Consider the following 26,107-nt stretch of genomic DNA (forward strand, 5'->3'; position numbering starts at 1 on the left):
GCCCCTCCGGGCAGATCCCGGCCCCGCGCCTTCCAGCCGAACCCCGGCAGGGCTGAGGAGCGGCTCAGCAGCGGTCACACTCGGTCTGCCGCCGCCCCCGAGTGAGGAACCAGCCTGGCCTTTCCACAGACCCTCCTCTCCCCAGGACAAAGCCAGCGCCAGCTGTCCCGGTCAACACCCCGCGCTGAGCCTGTGCTCCCTCTGGGCTCCCCCGGGCACGGTCCAGCGCTGGGATCTCTGAACTAATGGGGAGGGGAAGCCCTGCAGCACGAGGCCGCCATCTGAAAAACCACTCGGACACCAGTTCAGGATCTGGAACAATTCCCCAACTTTTATTCCCGTCAGCGAGGAAGCAGCTGGTTGGAAACCTCAGCAGCACAACCAGACCGAGAAGACACCCCTCACACTGCCAGGAACAGACGTGCACTGGCAGGTGGGCCTCACGGTGCGGGGCTACAGCTCACCCTGCAGCAGGGAGTATGCAAATGACTCATGAGGAAGCGGAGCTGCAGCACGGAGCCAACAGCCGCAGAGCCAACAGCCGCACGCGTCACCACCGCGCGCACAGCAAACACAGCGAGTGGGTTCAGGTGTACACAGCAAAGGGACAAGGGTGGAAGGGACAAGGTGCTGCTGACTTGAGAACAGTGTAAGCAGGAGAGAAAATTGGATTAACAAATATGACAGCTGAAAGGAAACTGTTGGGCACTTCCCAGTGAGGCTGGCTTCAGCAAGGCAGAGTAGTAAACTTGCTGTACCCAGACTCTTCCCTTTTGCTTCCACCAGAACTTAAAAACTCCACTAGTGAATTCTGGAGTGTTAGGGACATGTCATGAATTAGGCAAAGCAAAAGCTGCTCTCTTCCAAGATTTGAAGCCAAAGTGCCAGCAAGGAGCAACTGCCAATTGCAGAAACCCAACTGCAACTGGCTTTAGCCAGAGAGAAATGCCACATTTAAAATAGAATTTCAAAGGCAGTTCTGTAGTGCATCATAGCTCCCCTGCTCTCCCAAACCATGCTATAATTAGTATTGTGGATTAGATATCTCAGTATATTTAAAAAAAAATCCCATAAAATAGAGAATTTTCTAAATGACAAAGCCACAGTTTTTCAGAGGTGCTTCCTTGGGTGTGCAGCATCTACTTCTTGTCAAGGTATGCATCTTCTCTGGGCAAATCCCATACACTACAGATTTATTCCAGCCAGATTCCCCTACTAGTGCTGAAACAAATTCACAGTATAAACTGTCAAGACTCCCCATGCTGTGAATGAGTATCTATAAAAAAGTAAAGTGCATCTCATTCTGTGTTGCAGTCACACAACGTCTCTGTACTTCAGCAGAATTCGTAACAGGAAGAAGACTCCTCCCCCCCATTAAGCAATGTCATGATTTCACAGCAGGTGTTTCTTATTTCCAACAGGCTGCCTGAACTGTGCTCTGTTGTAACAGCTGAATGAAAGTGTCTTCATTCAGTCCAGTGTCTGACACTTCAGGGTTTGCACTGATGACCACCACGACCACACAAGCAGACCTGCATTTCTGTATGTCTAAATGTGTAGCACGAGGCATGCCTGAAAGCAGAAAGTTCATTCTTTGCTTTCCAGAGTCTGGTTACTTAAATCCTCTTTCATGTGATCTAATGATGAAGTCATTGCACTCCTGCCCTGGCCTGCTATAGCAGCTCTTGCTCATCATCTTCAGATCCTGAGGGTCCTTGTCGTACCTCTTCATACCATTTGTTTGTGAGGGTTTTCATCTGAATGCGCCCGTGATGCAAGTCCTAAGGCAAAAGCAAACCAGAAGAGTTTGTTACTGAGCTACAACACTACTTGTGTGTTAAACCAAAAGAGAAAGATCAGTTTAACATATTCCTTAGGAAATAATTCAGGCAAAGCAATTCTGTTTCCTACTGTTCATCAGTAATTACTTCCATGGATGGTATTTTTGGTGACAGGTATTTTTACCTGTGCTTTCTAGACAGTCCTGCTCTGTGGGTTTCAGCAATTCTAATGCTGTCTGGGTGGCCTGGATTGGAGTCTCACTCCTTGCTACCTGTTCCCAGGGACAGTGGGAAGCTTGTGGCCTGCTTTGGTGATTCACATACTTATTTTTGTAGCCCTTATTTGCAATCTGGATGGCAGCCTGTGCTTTTGGCTACCAACTACTAATCAGATGTATACTCTGGTTTCTTGACTCCTTTTTGGTTTTGTGAAAAAATGTCTCCACCTGTTGTGGGAAAGTGTTAAAAGCATTCTTTTGGAAAGGTAGGTACAAAACAAGAGGGAAATGGTATGTTTGTGCAGGCTAGGAAGATTGAATGTGCACACTTTACACAGAACTATCAACTTCACAGCAAAAATGCTTAATTCTACAGTGAATTATACAGCCAAAGAGTCTCAGGTTTCTGAGGCATGGAGTGAAAATGGCACAGTGTTTACACCTCTCACAGCAACTCAGGTTTAAGTTACAGGTTCATTGTTCATTCAGGTGTCATTTTGCATTTAACCACTTCAAAGTCTTAAAACTGAAGGCTGCAATTCTGGTGCTTATTTCCAAAATAAAGACCACACTCTGCAGAAAAATCCTAACTCCAGAATTCTCAGGACCATGTGCAGTGAAAGGTAGTAACTTCATGTGACAGCACTTTAAAAACTGCCTGAGTGGCAGCAGCCTTTTCCAGCAACAGCAGTAGCTAGTGACTCCTGGTACTCTTTATGGTACTCTGCAAGATTAAAAGGCCAGCTCAATAAATCCATAGACATTTTAAAGTTTAATTGTGGTTGCCCTGAGAATGATCACTTAACCCACCTTGCAATTTTACAGAGCAGCTTTTCATTACAGCTGCTTTGCATATGCACAAGTCATATATTTGATGGCTCACTGCTCCTAGTGTAGAAGTTGCAGGGCTACACTAAGAGCCTTGGATGGTACAGAGCAAAGCAGCAACCAACTCTACCACAGTTTTTCTTCAGAAAACAAGCAAGACTTACTTCTTGTGTTAGTCTTCTGGTGAAGAAAGGATTCAAATACCTGGCGTCAAACCACATAAACCCTTTGAGGTCCTGGCGTTTTATGTACTGCGCTTCATATTCCTCCTCTGTGAGCTCTGATAAATGTTCAGATTCTATGGTATTTCCCTAGAAAGATCACAAATATTGGAATAACCTGAGAAATGTGACAGTCATCTCTCCAGCTTGCATAAGCTCCCTGCTGTGTGCTCAGTTCTCAGCCTTGAATGATACAGAAATTATCACCCCCAGCCTACCAGGGCCTTATGAATCTGCAGAGCTGCCAATTCCCAGAGCTACTTAAGCTTCTCTTTTTATGCTGAAAGGTAAAAGACCTCAAATGTTCCATATTTCATATTGCTACTCTTTCTAGTGTGCAGGTTTTCCCTTGTGAGCTGGACAATTATCCAGCAAGCAACACTGATGTCACTGTCTCACTGAAAACAAACCCTGCATCAGCAGATACGCTCTCCCTCTGCTCTCCACACACACACCTCCTACCTGGACAGAGTAAGACTGTTCTGATGACTGCAAGTTTTCTGAACCCTCACACCAAGAGGAATTACTCTTCAGATCCTACAGAACAGTACCCTGCATGTACTGTTTGATGGCTTGGGGAGCAACAGGCCGATGCTCTGTTACGTTCCTCTGGTACAGGCTCCAGCCCTTTGCCCTGGAGGTCTCAGGCTGGCTGTCAGGGTTCTTCAGTACTCTTGCTTAGCCAGAAAGGCTTTAAAATGAAACTCAGTCAGAAGGGGGCTGTTGTTGCCACCATCTCAGGGCCTTTTTCAAAATAATCCCCATCTGCCTTTTATGATTAATTCATGACTCACACTGTACCAGCTACCTTCCTTCTGCATATGACTCAATCCTGTATCATCTGCTTTATGCTTTTGCAAGGGTTACTTTAATTTGTAGGGATCAATTTATAATTAGATTGAGTTAAGACACTATTTCTCCTCCCTTTGTCCCAACAGTTATTTTGTGTAAACACTAACCAAAACCTGTCTTTGTGATATTTTAAAATGATATTGCTCAGCTTTTTCCTACCACCACAGCTTTTCCCCCATTGCTTCCATTTTACTTTTAGTAACAAATAATGTAGTAGTCTTGGAAAATGTAAAAATACAAGTAAACAAACAAACAAATAAATAAATTGTGATCCTCTGAATAAAAAACCCAAACAAACCATCTTCTCTGTCTTGCTAAGATTAATGTCCTTCTTGTTCCTCTTCCTTGCTTTGGAGTCCTCAATGTCAATCAGTCTGATGAGGGGCATGGTTCCTCCTCCCAGCAGCAAGATTGTAAACAGCACTATGATGATGGTTGTTGTCCCAATGAGCTGCCTTTTCTCTATTGGTTCCAAGCCCAAGTGGAGGCTGAGGGCATAGGGAATTGCACCACGTAAACCTTATCAGAGATGACAGTGAATCAGTGAACAGTCACACTGGTCCTCAGCATCCTGAACCCAACAGGAATTCTCCACCTTTAAAAGATTTTTCACAATCCCATACTATGTCAATTTGGTTACCACCCCAAAATGAATCTGAGCTCTTCAGATACTGTTGTTCAAACTGGTGAAGTTGCTACACCTAGAAAGAAAACTAGACTGTTTGCAGAAAAGCTTTAGTGGGGCTCAGCACTGCACAGCACAAAGGGGAAGGAGAACAAACATATCTGTTGCACTTGGGCTTGAGAACAGTGCAAATAGTCAGTGCAATATCAGCTGAGTTTTGCTCCACAGGTGGGAAACCAAAGTAGCCCACACATGGAAAAGATAAATCATTTTTCCAGTTCTCTGTACTTTGAGCTTGAACTTACCACTAAACCACATGATAAACATCATTTTGGGGGTGATTTTATGGTCACGGAAAAAGTTGAGTAGGTAGGAAAGTGGGAAAATGTTCACTGCTCTACCAAACAGAACAAGCACCTGAAAAACAGAAATAAAAGCAAAAGACCATTTGATGTGTTACTTCTGCACAGGCCCCAGTTACCTCTGGTTTGTACAAGTAAGGTGAATACACTCTTCTTCATTCACAAGTCTTGCAAGTAGTTGTGGTGGTACGTAAAGAAATCTCTCAGCATAGGTCAACCTGGAATTTAACTTCCTAAACATTTTGTCTGCTTAACTGAAACTCAACCAGACTCATCACTGACAGAGACCAGACTTATAATAAATAAATGAAACCCAAGAGGTATTCCAAGGAGACCAAGAATTACTTTGGGTAAAAGTTCTCCTCAGTTCAGTCAATTTGGCTCCTTTAATCATTCCCCTGGCGCAGCAGCTAAGAGGCAATAAGATGTTTCTATTGCCTTCCCCATGGACCAGTTCCTCAGAGAAAAAGGCCAGAAGCCAAACAAGGAGTGGGTAATCACATTCCTCAACACTTCTCTGGCTATGGTTATGACAATACACTGAAGCAACATTTTGAGAGGGGGGTGGGGGCAAGTACTATTGATTTAATGGCACACAATTAACAAATACAGTGAAAACCCAGAAAAGCAAAGCCTTTCACAATGGCACTGCTTTTAATCTCCACCACAAACAGACCCTGAGATAAGGTAAATATCCTAGAATTAGTCAGCAGGATCCTTGAAGGGCTGTGCAGTTTTCCTTGATGAATCACCCCCAAATTATACAAATTGCATTATGCCTGTGAGGGGAATGCTACACAGAAGGAAGTATCACACCTTTGATACACACCAGATAAGGAAGTTGGGTGTAATGCAGTGAGAGCAGTTCCCCAGTTCTGCTCTTGAAACATGGTCTAAATCCTGTGAGTATATTACTGTGTGGGGCTGGATTCACATTTCCCTCTTTTAGAACATATGTTTCATGTCTGTGCTAAACAATTATAACAGCAACAGATGTAGGCAAACCCCACGTGAAACAGTTCAAAGTGCCACTACATGAAGCTCCACCGAAATACAGCATGAAAGAGGAGAATGAACAGAGTCAAAGAATGAATACACACTGCAGAAGGTCCAAATAAGGACTTCCTCTGAAGAAGGTGAGCTCAAAGTGAAGAATTCTGTATGGACTAAATTGGTTTATGTAAACAAACTGCAACAGTGTATGAGAAATAGAGACTCAAAAACTGCAGTTCTCCAGAGAGGAAATGGGAGCAGAGTTTGATACTAGTTTGCACTGTAGTTTATATGAACTCTCCATTCAGGCAAATTGGTCATATGAAGCTTAAAATACATAAAAACTCAGGATTGTTTTCTAGTAAAAGTGCCAAGTATAATAATCTAAACATCTATTTTAATAAATCTGATAAAAGTCAAAACAAGCAAGGTTCTTTTGCTTGTTTTTAGTAATCTCATACAGAAGGGCTTCAAAGTAACAACAAACTGGAGCCCTTAGAGAGAACTGATGTCTTTGTACACCAAAGTGCTGGGAACAATAATTTAATGCTATTAGTGAGTTAACTTTGTGCAATATATTAAAATATTTTCATAAAGCCCTATAAAACATAAGAACTGTTCTAAAATATGTTAACTGCAAAGTGTTTTCCCCCCTACCCAATACCAAAACCACATCTAAACAAGTATGGAAGAAAGTAATACCTACTATGCACCAGATGACAAAGGACATTTCAAACTTGTGAGGAAAACTAAAAATGGACAGGCCAAGAAATGCAAAAACACACGTTTCTGAAAAAGAGAAATCACAGCTTAAGTAATCCTGTGAAAACTTTCCCACTCCTTTTGTAAGTTACTACATATGGTGCATAAAACAGTATTTCCTGACTTCTACATGCAGAAAACAGGCACAAATGTCATGACGCATGAGGCCAGGTTCTTCTCTCACTGACACCACAGACAGCACCTCAGTCTTGGTGTGTAGGTGTTTTTTGGCTGTAAATTACTAATGAGCATGAACAAAGCTAACCAAACCTTGTTCTAAAGATAAAATTCTTTCACTTGAGGAATATAGGACAAGCTGCAGAACACAAGCTTCAGGAGCAACTCCTAACCACTTCCGTGGCTTTGAGTCATTCTACACAGAACTGAAATGTAAGGCACAACCTCATGTATTGCCAGTAATACAGAAGTATGTTATTTCTTTGAAAGTTTGGCTTGTAAAAGGAAATGGGAAGGCTATGGGACTTGTGCTGCTTATGTTACTACTTCAAAAAACTCAATTTGTGAAGCTGTTGTTTTCACAAGCAGCTTTTTACATACAAAGACATTTTAAAAAATGCTACAAAAATCCATCTCCTAAAACTAAAAATAGATCAGAGGAATATAGGAGTCAGTATTCAGTTATCAATCTTGTGGCAAATCTTAGCAGGAGCCTCCAGGATGGGGGAGAGATTTACTGTATGTTTTATCCAGTTTGGCAGGAAAGGTGACTTGTGACAGCTTTCCAGCCTCCACTACCAGGAACTTTGCTCTTAACGACCTGTACCACAATGTACAAATAGCTAAAATAAAGCTCAAACTTCTCTGCCTCCATCAGAATCACCAGTTCAGGCAAATAAAATATTAAACTATTAATGCCAGATAGGAATAAGAGGTAGCACCTACCACACATGAAAGCAACAGTTCTTAGTGTCTGCTGCATTAAAATCTGTGTAACCGGGGACAAGTTATGGTGTGTATAGTGAGACATCACAATGCCAGAGAAGAGGATTGCCATGATACCTGCAGATAAAGATGTGGCAGTCAACAGAAGAATGAACTGTGCAAACATTTGTGCTTATAGCCCTTACTAACACAAAAGATTATGAAATAGTAAGTGGGGTTTCTATTACCACTGTTACTCATGTTTGTCTCATCCCACTGGCCATATTAATTAGTAGGAGATCCAGTACAGGTCAATTGCAAACTTGAATAAATCCCTGTTATGTCACATTTTCTCATTAGTAAGGGAAATAAATAGAAAGAAAAAATTACAGAGACTGTCTTTACAAACAAAATGACAATGAATCTCTATTGTCCTGAGAGTAACTAACTAGGAATCTTACGTAAATTCCTTTTCATCTTATACCAACATACAGATGTGCTGGTTATATAATGCAGTGGTGCTGTAATTCTGCAACAGTTCATTATGATTTTATTGGACTAAGCAATATAAATTCCAAATGGAAATGGCTACATACTAAGAGCCTCCAGAATAATCTTTTCACAATGCAAACCTTGTTTTTACAGCAATTGAAATTTTAACATATCAAACTTCTTGCTCAGGTTTCACATCACTACTTTCCCCTGTATATGTGTGAGCCTATACACACATACAGAGTAGTTCTGGATGCAAGTGGGCAGAATTGAATGTTTGTAATAGGATTGCACATCCTGGTTGTGTAACTGCCATGATTAGAGGCCACAACATCATACATATAAAACCCCACAACCTCACTGACATCAGTGAAGGTATGCTGATATATACTGCTACAGATCCATTGCAAAATATTCACGTTAGTTCACATGTACACTTTCAGAATGTCTGATCTCATACCTGCACCTCATTTACAGGACATCTAGTCCTGCTACTACTGCTTACAAATCTGTAACTAATCTTATATAGTACAAGTTGTAGAGCAAATGTATCTTTTAATGCACTTTAAAAAAAAAAACCCAAGAAAAGAATTAAAAATCCAGCACCAGCACCCCTACCCCCCACCAAGCAGACTCCCTAGCTATTTGAATTATACTAACTGTTGCATCCCTTCCTACTTTCCTTGGAGAAATGAGACAGAAAGCTGACTGCCTTAAACTTCTGCCAAGTATTCAGAGATATATACAACTCTCACTGGCCTCAACTGATTTATCAAAGAAACTTGTGCATACTCATTGTGCTACTCACCTGAGAGGGAGATACCTTCTGCAAGTCCATAAGGAAGGTAAGCAAAGATAATCATCATCCCAAACTCTAAGGAGGGTGTCTTCCTTAAATCAATATGCTTGAGCACGTATCCATCAAAACGTTATGGAAAAATTGAATTTAAAATTTTTTCAAAGAAAAATGTAAATCTGTGGCATTCCATTACAAAACAATGATTATGCTTAACATCCTTATCTACTGAATAGCTAATAAAGTCTACACACTGGCCTCAAGTATATTCAACCATGGAAAGATTAGTAATTTCTTATGAGGAATGTTTCTCATAGAAGCTCCTGCTGGTATGGGCAGACCTAGAGACAGGGAAGATCTGCTACTGATGTACTTGTACAATCCTGATAACAACAGGCCTAACTGTTTGGATCTCATAGGGCCATTTCCCTACATGTTCAGTCTTTGGAATCTCTGCTGCAAAACTACTGCAGAAAAAAAAATGAAGAATCATTAAATAGTACAGGCTTTTCTAAAATATAGGGAGAGCTATGAAACAACAAATGAAAATAGCTCTGATTTGTGTTGTAACAAAACCAATGTCCTTCTCATACTCAGGATACTAAAAACTTACATTTGTAGTCATCAATGTGGACATTTGTCAAGGGCCACATAATCTGCTTTGCATCTCATGCATGGTTCTGCAGCACAGCTGCCAAGTAGATTTTGCCCCAGACATCATTATTTGCCATTCTAAGCATACAAGCAATCTCCTCTAATGACTGAACGGGCTTCCAGGTACTTTCAAATAGATGTGAGATCTGCAGTAGTTTTAAGAGTGAGGAATATTCCTTCAAAACACACCCTTTCCTTAACACTTAAAAATACTCCACCTACCATTCAGAGGATTAGATGCCCATGACTTGGAAGTTCACATTCCTCCCGGGTCACCACCAGGAACAACTTTCAACTACATTTATCTGCTGGCAACTAGTAAGAAATGTTCTTTGCCACACTGATATTGTGCATGCTCAGGGGAAATCCAAGACTTTGAGGCACAAAGAACTGCAAATGCCAAATAAACAGCTTTTCTCTTTGTCTAAGTATCATTCAGTTATCAGTAAAAGTGTTGAACATGCACATCCCTCTTTTGCTGTGATGTGTGGAATCATTTAGAAGTTCATTGAATCAGGTTAATGAACCAAGAGAGGAAATATGTCTGTATTTATTTACAAACATAGTAACAGTATGCCCCAGATGACATGAATAACCACTATACAAGCCTAGCATGCCAGACTACCGACAGTGAAGTCATAGTTAATGTTAAACAAGCTCTGAAAATTAACAAAGGTGTCAGACTTAAAACAAACATCCTTCCTTATCTTGACAGAGAAGCTTCTGGGTTGTTCAACAACCAACTTATGGAAGTGGAAGAGGCAAAATAGAACTCAATGTAAATCCAAATAAAACAGTATCTGTATTCAGCTGCCTGAATGTGATACATGGAGACAAAGAAGCTGATCTGACTCAAAAGCCCTTGGGTAAAGCAAGCAGCTTGGGTTTTTTACCCCCTTTTTTCTTTTTAATTAACTAGTTTCTGTATATAAAAAAAGGAGCCATATGCCTGCAGAAAAGGATCAGCATTGAAATGGAATATATGAATTTACAAAACTATTGTCATATTTTATAACACTCCAATGCACATACTATAAGCTACTGTACAATATTTCAGACCTTAATTATGTTTATAAAAGTTTGATACAATTTTTTAATAGGCACACTGACATAAAACCAAAATGAGCATGAGAAAATCCTCAGCCAGGAAATATCCCCTAAGGAATGCTGGAGAAGGTAAGAAAGAGAAATGCTACTACAATTTATACATGTGTATCACCAAAATGAAAAAAAGGATATTAATGCAGAAATAAGACCAGTAAGTGTGCCAAGTGCTGCAGAGCCAAAGAACATCTTAAGAAAGTATCCCAGTGCCTGTAGAAAGGTTTGCCATCCACTTACATCTGACATATTTTCTCTTGTCAAACCTTCTGCTGTGCTAGATAGAATTAAAAATTAAATATAAAGAAATGGTTATTAATTCTAAGCCTGGGTCCAAAAATACTAAACATGCTTTGAGAACAACAACAAAAGAGACTTCCATTTCTTTGTTGCTGCCACTCTTACAAGGCTTTTCTGTGATATATATAACAAGAGAAATGTCAAAAGACATTACATCAAGTCTTAGTGTAATCCCCAAAGGGAAACCTAATTCTGCTAAGAATCTGGAAATCCAGCACTGCTGTTCTGAAGAATCCCCAGAATGGCATAACTAGGCTATGATAATGCCTGGTATTACAGAACAGTTTTCAAACCTGGAAAAGAAAACACATTTTGCAGTAGTAAAAATTCAGGGCATGAGAAAGATCATGTGCTTCTCAGTGAAGAACAAATAAAAAGGAAGACCTCTCTTCAAATACTTAGGTGTAAATGAGGTGCAAGAAGGTCACTTAAGAAAATCACAGCAGCTCTCAGCAAGAAAGAAAGGGGAGAGATCTCTTTCAATTTGAAGAATGTCTCTCACAGAATTCCATGCAAAGATGGCATGAATTCTAACTAGTACTCCCTTTCACTTCGTGGTCTTCCTTAAAAGAACCATGACTGTATTAAAAGCTGTTTGGGCACTGAAAAATTACTCCAACTGCACTATCTTGGTATATAAGGCTCTGGGTAAAGACCAATGATACAGGACACACAGCTGTGTATTTGGCAAGGTAAGTATTTTTGTGCAAGCCTGAAAGGACATACATTGGTCATTTGCTGCCATGAGCCTCAGATGGAAAGAGAGCCACTAAATGCATGGACTTAAAAAGCAATCAGTTACCTGGGATCAGTGAGATGATGCACTGAGGTAGTGGTAATAAAAAACCCATTTATTGTCTTCTGCCTATGCAGTGATTTCTTTTAACAAAGAAGGATCACGTGAAATTCAGCCATGCACCAGAAATACATGATTTGTCCCAAATGGAGATGGAAGAATTACTGTATATCTGCAAAATTTAATTAAAATAATATGGCTGATATTTCCATAAACACATGTAGTTCAAATGCACTTACTTGGTCAAGACAATAGAGACTGCATCATTGAGAATGCTTTCTCCAAAAACCAACATGTTAAGTACAGGATCCACATTGAGGGCATTAAAAATGGCAATAGTAGCCACAGGGTCAACTGCAGAGATTAGAGAGCCGAATGCAAAACTAGGAGAACACAAAACAAAAAAGAAAACGAGATGAAAGGAAAACACACACCTAGTAAACTGAAACCAACAACTAGTAACAACGATGTTACATGTTATAGTTTCTACACAGTGAAAGGTTATGCTCTGCTCCTGAACCTGAAGCCACAAAAGGTAAGTTTCTCTTTTACGTTTACTGATATACCAAAGAGAAAAGTTGTTGTCCAGCTACCAGACATACTGCAAAAAATACTCTCTCCCAGCTCTCAGTAACTGTATCGGTGTCTTACTCCAACTAAATCAGAAATACATCAGAGGAATGAGAAATCAAGCAACTTTACTAACACAGCCTAAACCATGTATCATACATACATAGTGTTACTTGTTCAGGAGAGACACCTCTAAAGGAACTGCTAAAATACAGACACAGTAGGACTGCTCAGCTGTGCAAAGTCAAACACTGTAACCAAACAAGGGGGATTTTTGTTGTCCATGCATGTTTCATTTTTTATGTCTCTTGCTTGCCACCCAATTTATTTATGGATTTTAACAGAAAACTGCTGTATTTGCTATACAATGAACAAACGTCCCAAATAAACTAGGAACAAACTTTTTAGTGGTCAGGTGGTGTACTCCTATAAAGCTGATTAGATCTTTTGCCAAGGTCTTGAAAAATCTCTATTAGTGATATTGACAAACTCCAGTTTTTAAGAGAAAATTTGAAGAAGGATGTTATGCCCATATTGTATATTAATACCACCAACCAATGAAAGTTTACATTTTTTGACTTTACAGGTCATAAGAACACCCAGTATTTTTCCTGTCTAGAAAAAAAATCACTGACCACAAAATACTACTCTTTGGTAATAAACAGGGTTTATAAGTGTTTGATCTATTTATTTGTTTCATACACAAACATTTAGTCAGATCTAAGCAATCTAAACAATAACCAGAAGAGCTGACTAATGACAGTGCATTTCCCATCTAGAGTTGAAGAATGCTTTGCTTCACACACTACACCACTTCCCCAAGAGCTTACCTGTCTGTCATGTTGAGTTTATAAATTACATCAGCCTGAAAGAATAGGTAAAACAAACAAAAAAAACAAACAGAAAAAACAAAAACACACAATCAACTGTGTTTTTCTGCTGTTTTTTAAAATGAAACTATTCATCAATCCTAGGTTTGTTATCATTAAGAAAAAAATCAATCCCAGTAGCTGTTACCCAGTCTGACAGTGCCCTCCAACAGTCACCTACTGCTACACAATTGTGGTCACCCAAAATCAGAGACAACCAGATGAAACAGGAACAGATAGAGGTGAGTACAGTAACTGAGGCATTCAAAGGAATGGAAACCTGGGAGGCAACAAGGAAAGTAGGGATTGTTTGTCCTACCAGAATGAAAGCTGAGAGACCATATAATTATCTATGCCCTTAAAGAACAAGTAAGTTTAATACTGAAATTAGGAGATGGCTCTAAAGAATACAGGATTTGGAACAGCCTTCCAAGAGAAAGACTAAGTAAAAAGAGGCAAGACTCAACTCAGGTCTTAATTACTTTTAACATGGAGCATGCTGTACCTATGGAAGGGTTTATATAACATTGCCTCTGTGAGAAGAGAGAATGGGACTTTGTGACCCAGGAATTCACTTTCACTGTTTGCTTGCTCTTGAAAAATGGCCTCTCAAAGAGCAAGTCAGATAAACTTAAGTGCTTCAATCCACTTAATCTTACCTGGCCCAGGAAATAAATTCCTCCACCTACAATGAAAGCTGATATTGCAGTGCCAAATACAGAAAACAGAGTGATGGAACCAATGTTCTGAAAAAAATTACCCTGGAACATAATAATACAGTAAATTAATATGAGAAAATTATCTGAGGGAAATCTGAGGTTTGCATCTAAACCAGATTCTGATTCACAACTAAGTTTCCCACCATAAAGCTTCATTACTTTTGTTCCAGGTAACCAAGGACATACATCCACACCATGTATGTGCCTGAAGATCTTGCTCTCCTGAGGACAACAGCAAATCCCTCTGATACTGAGGACAGTACCCTAACAACAAACCAATCCTCAGATGAACAGCTGGATATTCGCCTGCACCTTGACACATACTCCACCTGACACAACAGCACATTAATCCAGTTACTGTACATAGGTCATATGAAGAAGGTTTGTAAACTTTCCAGTTGCTACTCTGTTTCTTTGGTTGTGATTTTGTATGAGAAAAGTCTTGAGTGTTGGTACCAGTTTGGGATGTTACCGTCACCCACTACTCAGTCCCCCTTCTGCACCGTAGCTCAAGTGGGAAGACAGGGAGGACCAGAACCACTCCAGCACTGTGAGAAACGTCCATGGGAAAGCACAGTCCCAGGCAAAGGGTGAAAACCCTTGCAAACATTTTCCTTTTCTTTAATTACAGAGAGATTCCCCCCTCTCCCACCTCTGACCCTACTCCTTCACATTTTTCCTACTTCACATCAGCCCTTGTACAGCTCTGATGAGGTAAGAAATCCTTCCAACCATGAGAAACAACCTCTGTGCTGTATATAACACCTTGCCAACATGCAGCTAACTGTAAGAAGCTACATTCTCTGCATCCTGGGTTGAAGGGGCTTCAATTTTGCATGCTCAGTTCCCTGATGATTAATACAATGGAATTATTCTAAACTTCATAAAATTAGAATATGTTCCAAACAACCCCCCCAGTGTATAAAATGAGGTTCTGGCAGGGGCTGACCTTGTGCAATGAATATCCAGATTCAAATATAATGGGTGGAAGCAAAAGCAGAAAAAACATATTTGGACGAAACATTTCTTCTTCCTGTAAAACAAAAATTAAGTACAGTAATTACTGAAGAATAATAAGCTACTCTAGGGCTGCTATTTCTATTGGGATTTTTAACTCCAGTGATAGAAATCTAGGTGCTACTTGTTATAAATTACTGCCTTCAAACAAGCTACACAGAAAAGAGGTTATTTATGGCAAAGGGAAAAAAATCTGTTTCAACAAAAAGTATTCCCATTTTATCTCAAAATCTGGAAAAACCATCTAGTCCAACCCCCCTGCAGATCATCTTAGTATACTGGCAAGTGAACAGGCTCAAGATACATATCAGTGTTCAGAGTCTGAGGTTTGATTCTTCCTGGCAAATGTAATTTCTGCCTGTAATTTAACAGTAGTATTCTGATGGTTCCCTCTGACCATCAGAGTGATAATAAATGAAACCCACCATGAAGTAAGGTATTATTTTTGTGACCTTACTCTTCATTGCTGACCTCAGCACTCGACTAACACTGCTTTATGAAACTGCACCCCCAAACCCTGGTTTTTCTGTTGGCAGACTAAGCACAGAAGGCAAGTTAATCATGTCTGAATGTGTGTGTCTCTTTACCCACCAGGCTCCCTCCTGGTCCCCACAGTTCTGAATACAGCAGAATCTGTCACCTTTGTAAGCAACAATTAATTTGTTTAAATCCAGGTTAAACAGCTGATTGACTATTCTGTTAAAACAACAGCCTTGGAAGAAGTACTCATCTCTTTAAAGTCTCATTCCTGTCTGTATCAGTAATAATCATCTTAAAGGATTTGCAGGACTTAGAAAATAAACCTCACCCTTTACACTGAAATGCTCCAGTCCATTATTCTGCATGCACAACTCCACACACAGGTGGCTGACACTACCTGTCACTGCAGTGACTGCACCAGGACAAACCCCACATACCTGAGTAATGACACTGACAGCACAGCTAGGTAAGGAAGGAAGAAGTAATGAAAAAGGAGGACTGCATTTGTCAGGCATTGAAGCAGAGGCCAGGAAAGTAAAACATGAGAAGTGTAATTATCAGCCAGGCTAGCCAGCAAGTACAAGTTCCACCAAAGATGTTGTAAGGCCTGACTGCAAAGAACTACCTTGCAGAGTTCTTGGATGTGCTCCAAGGTTTGCTCTGCACACCCATACAGCCTACAGGGAAATAGTCTATTTTTTCCATATCAGATAAACAAATATTCACTAGTAAACTTAAAAACATTAAAAAACATTCTATAAATTGCATAATAATTATTGATTAGAACATTTCACATCTGAAATTATGACAGATTATGTGAAAAACTAAGCTTTAATACCATGAAAGTAACTTAAGCAAATAATAATGTGGTATCTGTGACCCTTTACCATAGCTGACAGCATGAGCAACTGGACACACCATCCCCAGTGCCTCCCAAGACTTGACCAACTCTTACCAGAAATAAAGTACATCCCTGGCAGGGGGGTTGGAACTTGATGATCTCTGAGGTCCCTTCCAACCCAAAGCATGCTGTGATTCCAGGAATTCACTAGCTATGACCAATACTTTGTGTGTTTATAAAATCTGTGCTCAAATCAGGGCATATTTTAAGCTTTTTTGTTATTGTTGCTCCTACATATGTGATCTTCTTCAGATTATTTATCCAGTAAAAAGCTATTTTAAAGTGCTGTTTTTATGGCTGTTTATCTGACTTTCAATTTTAAGTCAAATCCAGCTGCCATAGATCAGGAACAAAACCCACTAACTAGAACACCACCCACTGCTTCTAATAAGCAAGTATGTAAAAATTAAATAGCACAACACAACTCTTGAACTATGTAATTGCTTAAATTAATGTACACAGTACATCTGACTGAAAATATATGCTTTTTCATTTATTTCAACTAAGGAGAAAAAAAATAATTTTCCTTTAGGGAAATAACTGCCAAGAAATACTAAACTGCAAGCTAAGATTAAAATTCACTACTCAGATCAAGATTTTCAGCTTGCTACCATGAATTCTGTTTAAAACTGGTGATTAAATCACTGTGATTTCAATCAGTTCACTGATCTAATCTGAATAAACTGTTTGATCCTATGAAACAAAATCACAATTTTAATACTGCAAGCCTGAATCAAAACAGTAACAGGGAAGCATTCATTGCTTTGATGACATGGATATACTGTAGTTAGCAAAATCCTTGCTTCACTACAGACTTCACCTCTTGCAGACACTTCTGCCAGGATTCTCCCTCCCTGGAGAAGCCCCTGTAGCTCCACACAAGCACACGTAAGGCTTCAGAGCACCACACAGTGATTTGGGTTCAAGGGGACTATCGAGGTGTCTGATCCAAGCTCCTGCTTAAAGTGGAGCCAACTCAGAGCAACTCCAGCCACTCAAGACTTTACTCAGCCACGTTCTGAGTAACTCTGTGGACAGAGATTCACACAGTCTCTCTGGTCACATGTTCTTGTGTTTAGTTATCATCACTGTTGACAGTTTTCTCTTAATATCCGAGTCCATACAGCACTAGTCACTGAGACAAGGACAACCTTCTTCACAGCAGCTTTACCTGTATTTTCTGCTTGAAAATAAAGCTCAAATCATGTTTCCATTGTCTCACCAGTGTGAAAATTGCTGCTTTAGGCAGGCTGGTTTTGACAGGCTACCCACAAGAAGCAATGGAGCACCCAAGGAACATGCCATGCTAAATGGACTGCTTTGAGAACTGCCTGTTCCCAGCATCACAAACACTAACTTTTGTTAAGAGTTTTAAGTATAAGTAAATAAAATAAGTAAATAACATGACTTTTAGCACAGTTCTAAAGAAGTGCTCCTTTTTACTTCCACGAAATCCATGTTAACATCTTCAGGTAACACATGTGACTTTACAGCTAGCAAAACACTTTTTTTTTTCCTGTGAAAACTGCTACAAAATTAACTACAAAAGGAGCAAAAGGAGTAAATATGGTCAAAAAGTATACAAGATATATAACTGAATTGCTGTATTTTTTACTGTAACATCCCAAAGACGCTCAGTACCTTCCTTCACCTACCATGAATCTAACAGCAACAGATTTGGTACCATAAAAAAGGATTACTCAGGGAACAAAATACTGTGTAGAAAATATTCAGCAGGATTAGGACCTCAAATTGGTTGTATTATAATTTAAAAAACCCCACACAACAAACAGCCTTTGGCATCAAGCATAAAGTACATAAGTTTTTGGAAATTACACCTAAAAAAACTAATATTACAAACAGTCTTACTTTTAACATTTAAATATTAATTAAAATTAATATTTAAATATTAATTAAAATTAATTGCTTCAAAAATACCTTCCAGTTGGCCAGCTTTTGAGCCTCTATGATTTTTATAAAAGCTCCCATAAGGATACCTAGGAGAGAATGAAATAACATTCTGAAATATCCACAAAACATGTCACTCTACATTAACTGTTTAGCAGCACTCAATAAAGTTTTAAAAATTAAAACAAGCCAAAACATAAAGCAGTAAGTCCTTGACCCCTAAATTACAAAACCACAAAGTAGTTTTGGGTCCAGTTTCCAAAATGCTATGTAATACATAACTTCTCTACGTGAAAGATTCACTTGGGATATCCACATACTGAGAACGCTGTGTTCATTGGTTCAGAGATAACAGGTTTAACTACTCAAAACCACTTCTCATCTAATCTGCATTCAGATAAAATTCCACCTTTCTTGCTAAAGAATCAGGAAGCTATGAGTTAGACATCTGTGTGATAGCACAAACCCTTCATGTCACTTCAATGCTGTCTGCAGTGTTAACTTGGCTGAGGTGCAGTCAGTCTTTTCTCCAGAAGTGAATTTTCTCTCAATGAAATCACAGCATTTACTGCAGGCAATGAAGCAGGCAACAAATTCTGATCAGGGTGGAGACACTTTCAGAACTGTTTTCCAAACAAATTACACCTCTCTGAAGTCATGTAGAACTAACAATTTGAACATTGTTTTATCAAGGCTGCTGGAAAGTCAGTGGTTAAAGGCTATTGTGTTCTTTCCTCCTATATATCTTCAAACAGATAAGACTGAAAACTCCAAACCAGCAATATTTCTTCTGGAATTCACAAAGATAATTAATGGCTTTGAAGGAATTATGAAGAATTTGGTTTTAGTCAGTTTCCAGATCTGTGTTTCTGCATAGCTGTGGGGTTTTTTTACAGAATGGTGACTTCATAGTCAAACACTGGGATGTAAAGGGAAATACACTGAATGAAAGGTAAGAAGTGGCTGAGAATCTTAAAGTATGCTTTCCTGTAACTCAGATGTTTTTATTCTCTCATGCTGTAGCTATCAAGAGTCTTACAAATAGCATCATGTGGCTTACTCCTGACGGATGTGTCATACACACAAAGCCATGAGGCTTAAGCCTTCTTTCATACAAAAATATGTGAAGGCTTTGGTCCCAGAGGACAGAAATAATTGTTCCAAGAAATGGTTTAGATGGAAAGAAAGAGCAAAACGTTAATGAAAGAACATCAAAGGTCTCCTGTTCTTTGAAGAAGGACAGTATATAGATATAGCCACTCATACACCATATAAACACAGCCCTCTGTACTAACAGTCAGGCTTTCCATCTGGGATGGAAGCTATCTCAGAAGCTAAGGACCAAAACATTTCTCATTTTTGCAGAGCAGCAACACTGTCTTCAACTGCTACCCACAGTACTTGCATCACTTAACAAGTTCCTGTGGGGGAAAAAACAAACCAGAGCAAGCAGAGCCTACAGATCTTAAGGCAGGGACTTCAGAAAGTGTACTGCATGAATAAACTCTGAGGATGAGTCAGTCTTGAGAGCCCTCACATAAAACTATGTTTAGATGGGAAGTGGAAGGGCGACTTGCGAAATTGGACGCCTGTGAGAGGACCAACCATGGCCTGAGGAGTACCAGGGATGTCCCTACCCTGTGAGCACAGGAGGCTCAAGGCAAAGACCAGTTGCAATCTCTGTTTTAGAGGAAGAGCCCATCACAAACTGGCCCTAACAACAGTGTTGCACACAGATGACGTCCTTTCATGGTATCAAAACGAGCAAGAATATCAATGTAAGGCAACAGCAGAGGTTAAGGGGAAAGGATGAGCCTGTGTCATACAACTTTCACCTTTATACAGCACAAGTTACTTCCAGCTGCATATGACACACAAGGGTACTACCACACTTAGATCACATGAAGCAAAGTCATGGAAGAGAACTACACAAAATAAGGTATCACTAAGAGGGGTTAACAGCAGCAGAATCAAACTTCAACACTGCTTTTTAAAACTTGCCCCACACATCTTTGCAAACTACTCTTCTTTTACTACCAGATTAATGAATTATGGTTTTGATCAGCTGGTTCCATCTAATAAATCAGGTAGAGCAGTTTTGTCAAGGGGTTCATTAGAAAGTTAAGCCTATAAGAGTTAATGTAAAACTCATTCTTTTGAAAAGGTTAGAGGAATTTTCTTATTACAACTGACCTTTATTATTCCTGAGAATATGTTAAAATTCAGTAAAAAAAACCAAACAGAAAAACTTTCTGGCAATTATTTTTACTAACAAAACACCAGTTACTATTAAGGGCGAAGATCAAAATCCAGCCTTAGAGAACGCACTCCACCTCTGTCCACCAGAAGAGTAGAATGCCCTAGAAACTGTGAAACTGTAAGCTTTTGAGCAGCTTGGACTGGGAAAAACCCACAAACAGCCATGGATATAATACTTCTCTGCTGCCATTAGCTTTCACTAACTGCCTGAGTGCATTTGCTTAATTTACAAGTCAAAATAGGACACACCTGGCACTGCTAGCAAAACTGGATACTGGAAACTCAAGCTCTGCTTTTGCAGCTGCCTCGATCATTACCAGTAACAGAGGTTCACTGACCAGCAATTAGCTGCAATTCCAATGATTATACAGATGCCACATCCTGTCAACAGAGCTGACAGTGGTGTAAATATGACCGAGTCAATGAAATAAATAAATATGTGACACAGGACATCTGTTAGCTGGGTTGCTACAGGGTATAACACTCTCTTGGCTTAGTGGAATTGCATTTGCTAGTGTCATCTCATCTGGATTGTGAGACAGAGTACAGCTATGCTGTGCTTCACACAGAAAACCCAACTGGGCAAGCTTCCTATGTGCCCGCTGTGCAAAAGCACAGGAGATGCAGTGCTGCTCCTGTTCACCCATCCTGAGCAGCACTGACAGCCCCAGCACAGCAGAGGACTAGCTCTTCTTGGGACTGACAGGAGCACAGGACATACCAGGGCAGCTAAAATCCTTGTCCTGCTGCTGAGGTACCCAGAACAAGAAACAGAAGAATGTCCACGGCTCTGCTGCTCTCTGCAAAGCCCTGCAGAGGAGCAGTGACACTAGCCTGCCCACCAGCTCAGTGCAGCGCTGCCTGGTAGTTGATATGGGGCAGAAGAATTCAAAATTGTGCCAGTAAGAGCAACCAATATACTGCTGCATTTTAAATTGGAGACTGATTCAATTTAGATCAGCTATTTAATAAGTCATAACCAACCTGATTAGAAGCCAGATCAACACTTTTCACCTGGGGTTTTTTTTGTGTACGAAGAGGAAGGAAACTGAAGGAATACAAATGTCCTTTTAATAACCTCTGAAGACACTAGAAGATGTACTTCACAAGACATGTCATCTGTCCACGGCAGTGATGTAAGAAGGGGAGGGAAAAATTGTGCCAATAGTGACTCAAACACTGCATGGTTTCTATGGGGATGACAAAGTAAGTGAGGACGACAGGCAGCAGCTCTGATCATTCTGTGTCCTACTATGGTAGAGAGAAGCACAAACACAAGTCTGATGGATGCTGCTCCTCTAAGCAGGAGGTATGCATGCACTGCCCAGGAAATCCATACCAGGACTATGACAGATGTATCACAGGTGTACTTGTTTTTCAGCTGCACAGAAATAGGGCCTTGGCAAGTGCATGTCTCTAAGCTTCAATACCCTCAGTGTGCTAGTAATTTGATGTGGTCTGAATCAACTAGAGTTATCTAAAATTTCAGTGAGTCATGCCTGCAGGAAAATAAACTTTTCTTTCTGTCAAATAACAGCTCTAGTACTTTCTCAATTCCCCACCTACATTAAAATCACATATACAGACATAATTCCACCCAAACTAATACAAACATATGTACCACTTCACAGGGGAAGGCCAGAGTCTCCCTGCCAGGGAATGCTGCAGTATCCTGTTCTCCAGTGTAGATGCAAAAAATAGAGGAAGCTGCCTAAGTACTTAGGTAGTGACATCCTTTGTGCCTTTATGTGTCATTTTAGTGAGACACTCTGCACATAAACTCGTTTCTTGATTTCTTCCATTAATTTAGTTCTATGAATTGGTTGTTTTCTTTACTGCACCCGATTTGTTGCACCTTTCTTGTGATGGTTAACACACAACAGTTATTTCATGTACAGACAACTGAGAGTCCCTGAATTACCACAAATTCAATGTAAAAATGTCACAGTTACTCACCTAAAGAAACAACAGCCACACTCTCTGGTAAAAAATGAAGTCGATATTTTATCAGTAAATGCACCAATATGATGCAGATAGCTGTGAAGGAGAACAAAATTAATTGTAGATTTAGAAGCGTCAGAAGAGAATAAAATATACTTTTAAGTGGTATTTCTAAAATACACACAGCAAAACTTCTAAGGATTCAGCAGAAATCCACTAAAAGCAAGTAACCAAATTTGAGTTCAAACCTGAATCTCACTGAAGTACATGAAGACAGAAAATAGGCAAGTTTTCAGACTTAAAATTCCCTTCTAAAAATACCAGTATTACTACTTTTAGAGCCTGATCCAGCTTACAAGAAAACCTTCTCTGATCAGGAGCTGTAAAATAATTACAGTTATACAGAACACACTGATAAAGGTTTTGGTAAATGTTTCATATTTTTCAAATCAAACATACATGTACAGATGGCCTCAGTTAAAATTTCAAAGCTATACTCTCACATGAGAGTCCCTCTGAGCAGATGGGCTTTACCCAAGTGGATCATCACAGAATCAGAAAAATTACACCAGGGCTAACTTCAAAGAAAGCTGTACAGGGCGTTGTCAAGTCTGAAAATCTCTGAAGATTAACAAGTCACAGCCTCTCACAACCCCAGTTCTAGTACTTAAGTCTTATGGTGAAGAATTTTCTTCTTCTCTGCAATCTCCATTTCCTTTGATACAAGTTGTGACTGGTGCTTCTTGTTCTTTTGTGTATCTCACAAAGGGGTGGCTCCACGGCCTAAGTCCCCTTCAGTGGGACCATGAAGTTGCAGAATGGGTAACAGCTTAAATATCCCAGTTCTTGTAACGAGGAGATGCCAAATTCTTATCCAAATCAGCAAGAGACATTTACTGCTGAGCACTGCTAATAGTTAAACCGGTCAGAGGAAAGGACCAGTGTAGAAAAACACAAGACAGATTTGTCTTGAAGTTGAGAAAAAAACCCAACAACAAAAAAAACCCAACAAAAATGTACATCTGATGCAACACTTGCTTAGTTTTTAAAAATTCAATTCAGTACTGTAGTAATGTATTTCACCCAGTAGAGAGAAAGTCTATGTCTCAACAAAAATGAAGGTTACAGTGATAGGAAAATCCCATCACTGCCTCTGTGCCAGTGGTCAGGGCAAATCACAAAGATTCTATAGCAGATCTGGGTACCCTCTGTGGATATGGTTGGAAGATACCACTAAATTATTTACAGCTACTGCTGCAGGAAGATTATCTATAAGAAGCAAATAATCCTGGATTATTAAATTCCTAACAGTTTTCATCTGAATATTATTCCCTGTGCTGAAAGTACCACAATTCTTCTCGGACTATGGGAGCAACAGCTTTGTCATCTATCCCAAAGAAAGTTTTTATTCATCTGTCAATCAGTATCACTGAGTTTTGTATCAATTCCCTGCCTGTTAAAACAAGAGGAATCTGCATCCAGTAAAGACATCCAGGATTGCTGTGTGAATATCAAGCTACACTGCTCCATACCATAAAGGAACCCGGGCATGAGGGATTTACAGCAAACTCCAATGCAAGCAGATACACCCTTTCTATTGATCAGATCTAATCACCATCGCCTTTCTACCACCTTTTGACTGCTTTGGCAATAAAACAAAACCAACCATAGTCTAAGAAGTAACTCCCACCATTGTAAATATTATGGCAGCCTGGTATATTCTTCAGCTGTCAGGTCACCTGTCACTCATGCAAGACTGCTCAGTGTCTATCTGTCAGCATATTATCTGCCCCAGGAACTCACACATATCAGGAATGTAACAGTCAGGCAAGAAGGTGGAAGAAGCAGTGATCCAGAGAGGCTAACAGAACATCTGAGCATCAACTTAGTGAAAAGCACCGAACAGAAGAGAGTCCATGGACCACAAGAACATGGCAGAATATGGGTATGGCTCTGAAAGCAAGGTGGTGTTTGAAAAAATAAACAAGCCATAGAAATTTGGGGTCAAAGACTAATTCATGCTACTTCAGCTGGGCATCTGTCTGCCGTTCAAATCACCTGTACATAAATGATGGTGATCTGCATGCTACTACCACACTCTCGTAGGAGTGTTAAGTAAGAACCAGGAAAATAGATACTGAACACTTGTACTTGTGCATGTAAATCTCACTGCCTTCTACTGGCTCACAGGACAACGCATCTGAAGGCTGTCCAGAATTGCTACCAGTAGTTAAATGGACAGATGTCCATTACACTGTCCTCAAAGTCAGGGGCAAGCACCACAGTGTATGCTGACAGCATCCTTCTCGTATGTGAACACATGCCACGTGCTCGCTGAAGAAGGTGAAAGCAGTTAAACATGTTTAATGTTTGAGACTTTGGTGAAAAGGTTTGCAATGGCTTTCAGCTCTCCACAGGTCTGGGAGGCTCATGCAGTTGCATGTGCACTTCCTAAAGCCCTGTTCCTCTACAACATTCCCCTTCATAGAGAGAAACATAGAGGAGAAAAATGCTGATTTCTGAAAAGTGGCCTGTGACCTCAGGTGCAGAGTATGACCAGCAGAGATGAAAAAGCTTTCAGTTCATCATTCACCTAGTACAAGGAGACTAAAAAAAATCGTCATGCCACTGGATTGCTCCTCTTGCTGTGCCTGGACTCCAGTCTGAACTGGGAGGATAGGCTTAGCAGGTGTGGGTACCACCAATTTGGTAGTAGCTGCCAGGGTCGTGCGGAGGGTGGCATTGATGAATTCGTGGGTGGCATTTGCAGACCTGTCAGGAGGATACAGAATGTGATTATACCGGATGGGCGCAGCGTGATGAAGACTCAGCCCGTGAAAGACACGTGAAACAACCCCTGGATCATGCCGGATCCGTACCCCTGACCAACACGCGTCTTTCACAGACGGTCTCTGGCGACAGATGAAACACCGCAAGCTCGGCAGGCGCGGGGCGAAGGCCTGACGCGGCGCACGGACGAGCGCTGCCGGTGTCGGGCCAGCAGCAGCCGCAGCGTTTAACTCGGGCTAGCCGGCTCCCACAGCCCCCCCCGCCGCCGCGCGGGCCCCCCTCCCGTGGGCGGGCCGCTCCGGGACCCCGGCCCGCGGGGAGGCACAGCCCGTCGCGCTGCCCCCGCCACAGGGCCGCCCCGCTGAGCTGAGGGGCCCGCACCGAGCGGCCGGGGGCACTGACCGCCGCGCACAAGGCCGCCCGGCGGAGCGGGAGACACGCCTACAGCGTAGCAAGGCTCTGCCCCGGGCGCGGCGCGGCGCTCCCCCGCCGGCAGGGCCGGGAAACAGCCCGGCTGACCCGCCGCACCCCCCCCTCCCGGCCCAACGCCACACTCACTCCGCCATCTTGCCGCCCGCCGGTTAAACCTCCCACCGCGCCTCCCTCCACGCAGCCACTTCCGGAGGTCCTGGGTGACGTTCCAGCGGGCGCGTCCGCAACCTCCGCGGCGAGAGCGGGGGGGTCCGTGGGGGAGCGGAGCGCGCATGCGTGCACGCGTGGTCGGAGGGAGGTGTCGCCGCGGCCACGTCCTGGCGCGACGTCACCCTGCCCGCGCGACGCAAGCCTGCCCGCGCGGCGCGGGTGCCCGGCTCGCGCCGTCCGCCGCGCGCCATCCCGCGGGCAGCTCCGCCCCGTCCCGCGCCGCCCCCGCGCCCCGGGGCGGCCTTGGCTCGCGGTGCTGCGCGGCGTTGGCGTCAGCTGTCCGCAGCCGGCCCGCGGTGTTCCGCTCTGACCCTTCCCGCCCGCTCCCCGTCCCGCCGCGGGGAGCGA

General features: G+C 41.4%; 1 protein-coding gene across 1 annotated transcript; it reads right to left on the bottom strand.

The window, feature by feature from the left end:
• Positions 1 to 310: 310 nt before the first annotated feature.
• Positions 311 to 25,717, bottom strand: SLC9A8 (solute carrier family 9 member A8). Its single transcript, XM_084271631.1, has 16 exons — positions 25,676 to 25,717; positions 24,921 to 25,099; positions 22,343 to 22,423; positions 18,158 to 18,216; positions 14,771 to 14,854; positions 13,762 to 13,863; positions 13,064 to 13,098; positions 11,903 to 12,046; positions 10,706 to 10,844; positions 8,825 to 8,930; positions 7,546 to 7,662; positions 6,587 to 6,669; positions 4,831 to 4,942; positions 4,199 to 4,419; positions 2,992 to 3,138; positions 311 to 1,781 (listed from the first exon to the last, which is right to left on the bottom strand). Exons 1-16 carry the CDS (start codon positions 25,681 to 25,683, stop codon positions 1,674 to 1,676), a joined length of 1,725 nt encoding a protein of 574 aa, XP_084127757.1. The 5' UTR covers positions 25,684 to 25,717; the 3' UTR covers positions 311 to 1,673.
• Between the last annotated feature and the right edge of the window lie 390 nt (positions 25,718 to 26,107).

Source organism: Gallinula chloropus (assembly GCF_964237585.1).
Source record: "Gallinula chloropus genome assembly, chromosome: 16".
Taxonomy (NCBI): Eukaryota; Metazoa; Chordata; class Aves; order Gruiformes; family Rallidae; genus Gallinula; species Gallinula chloropus.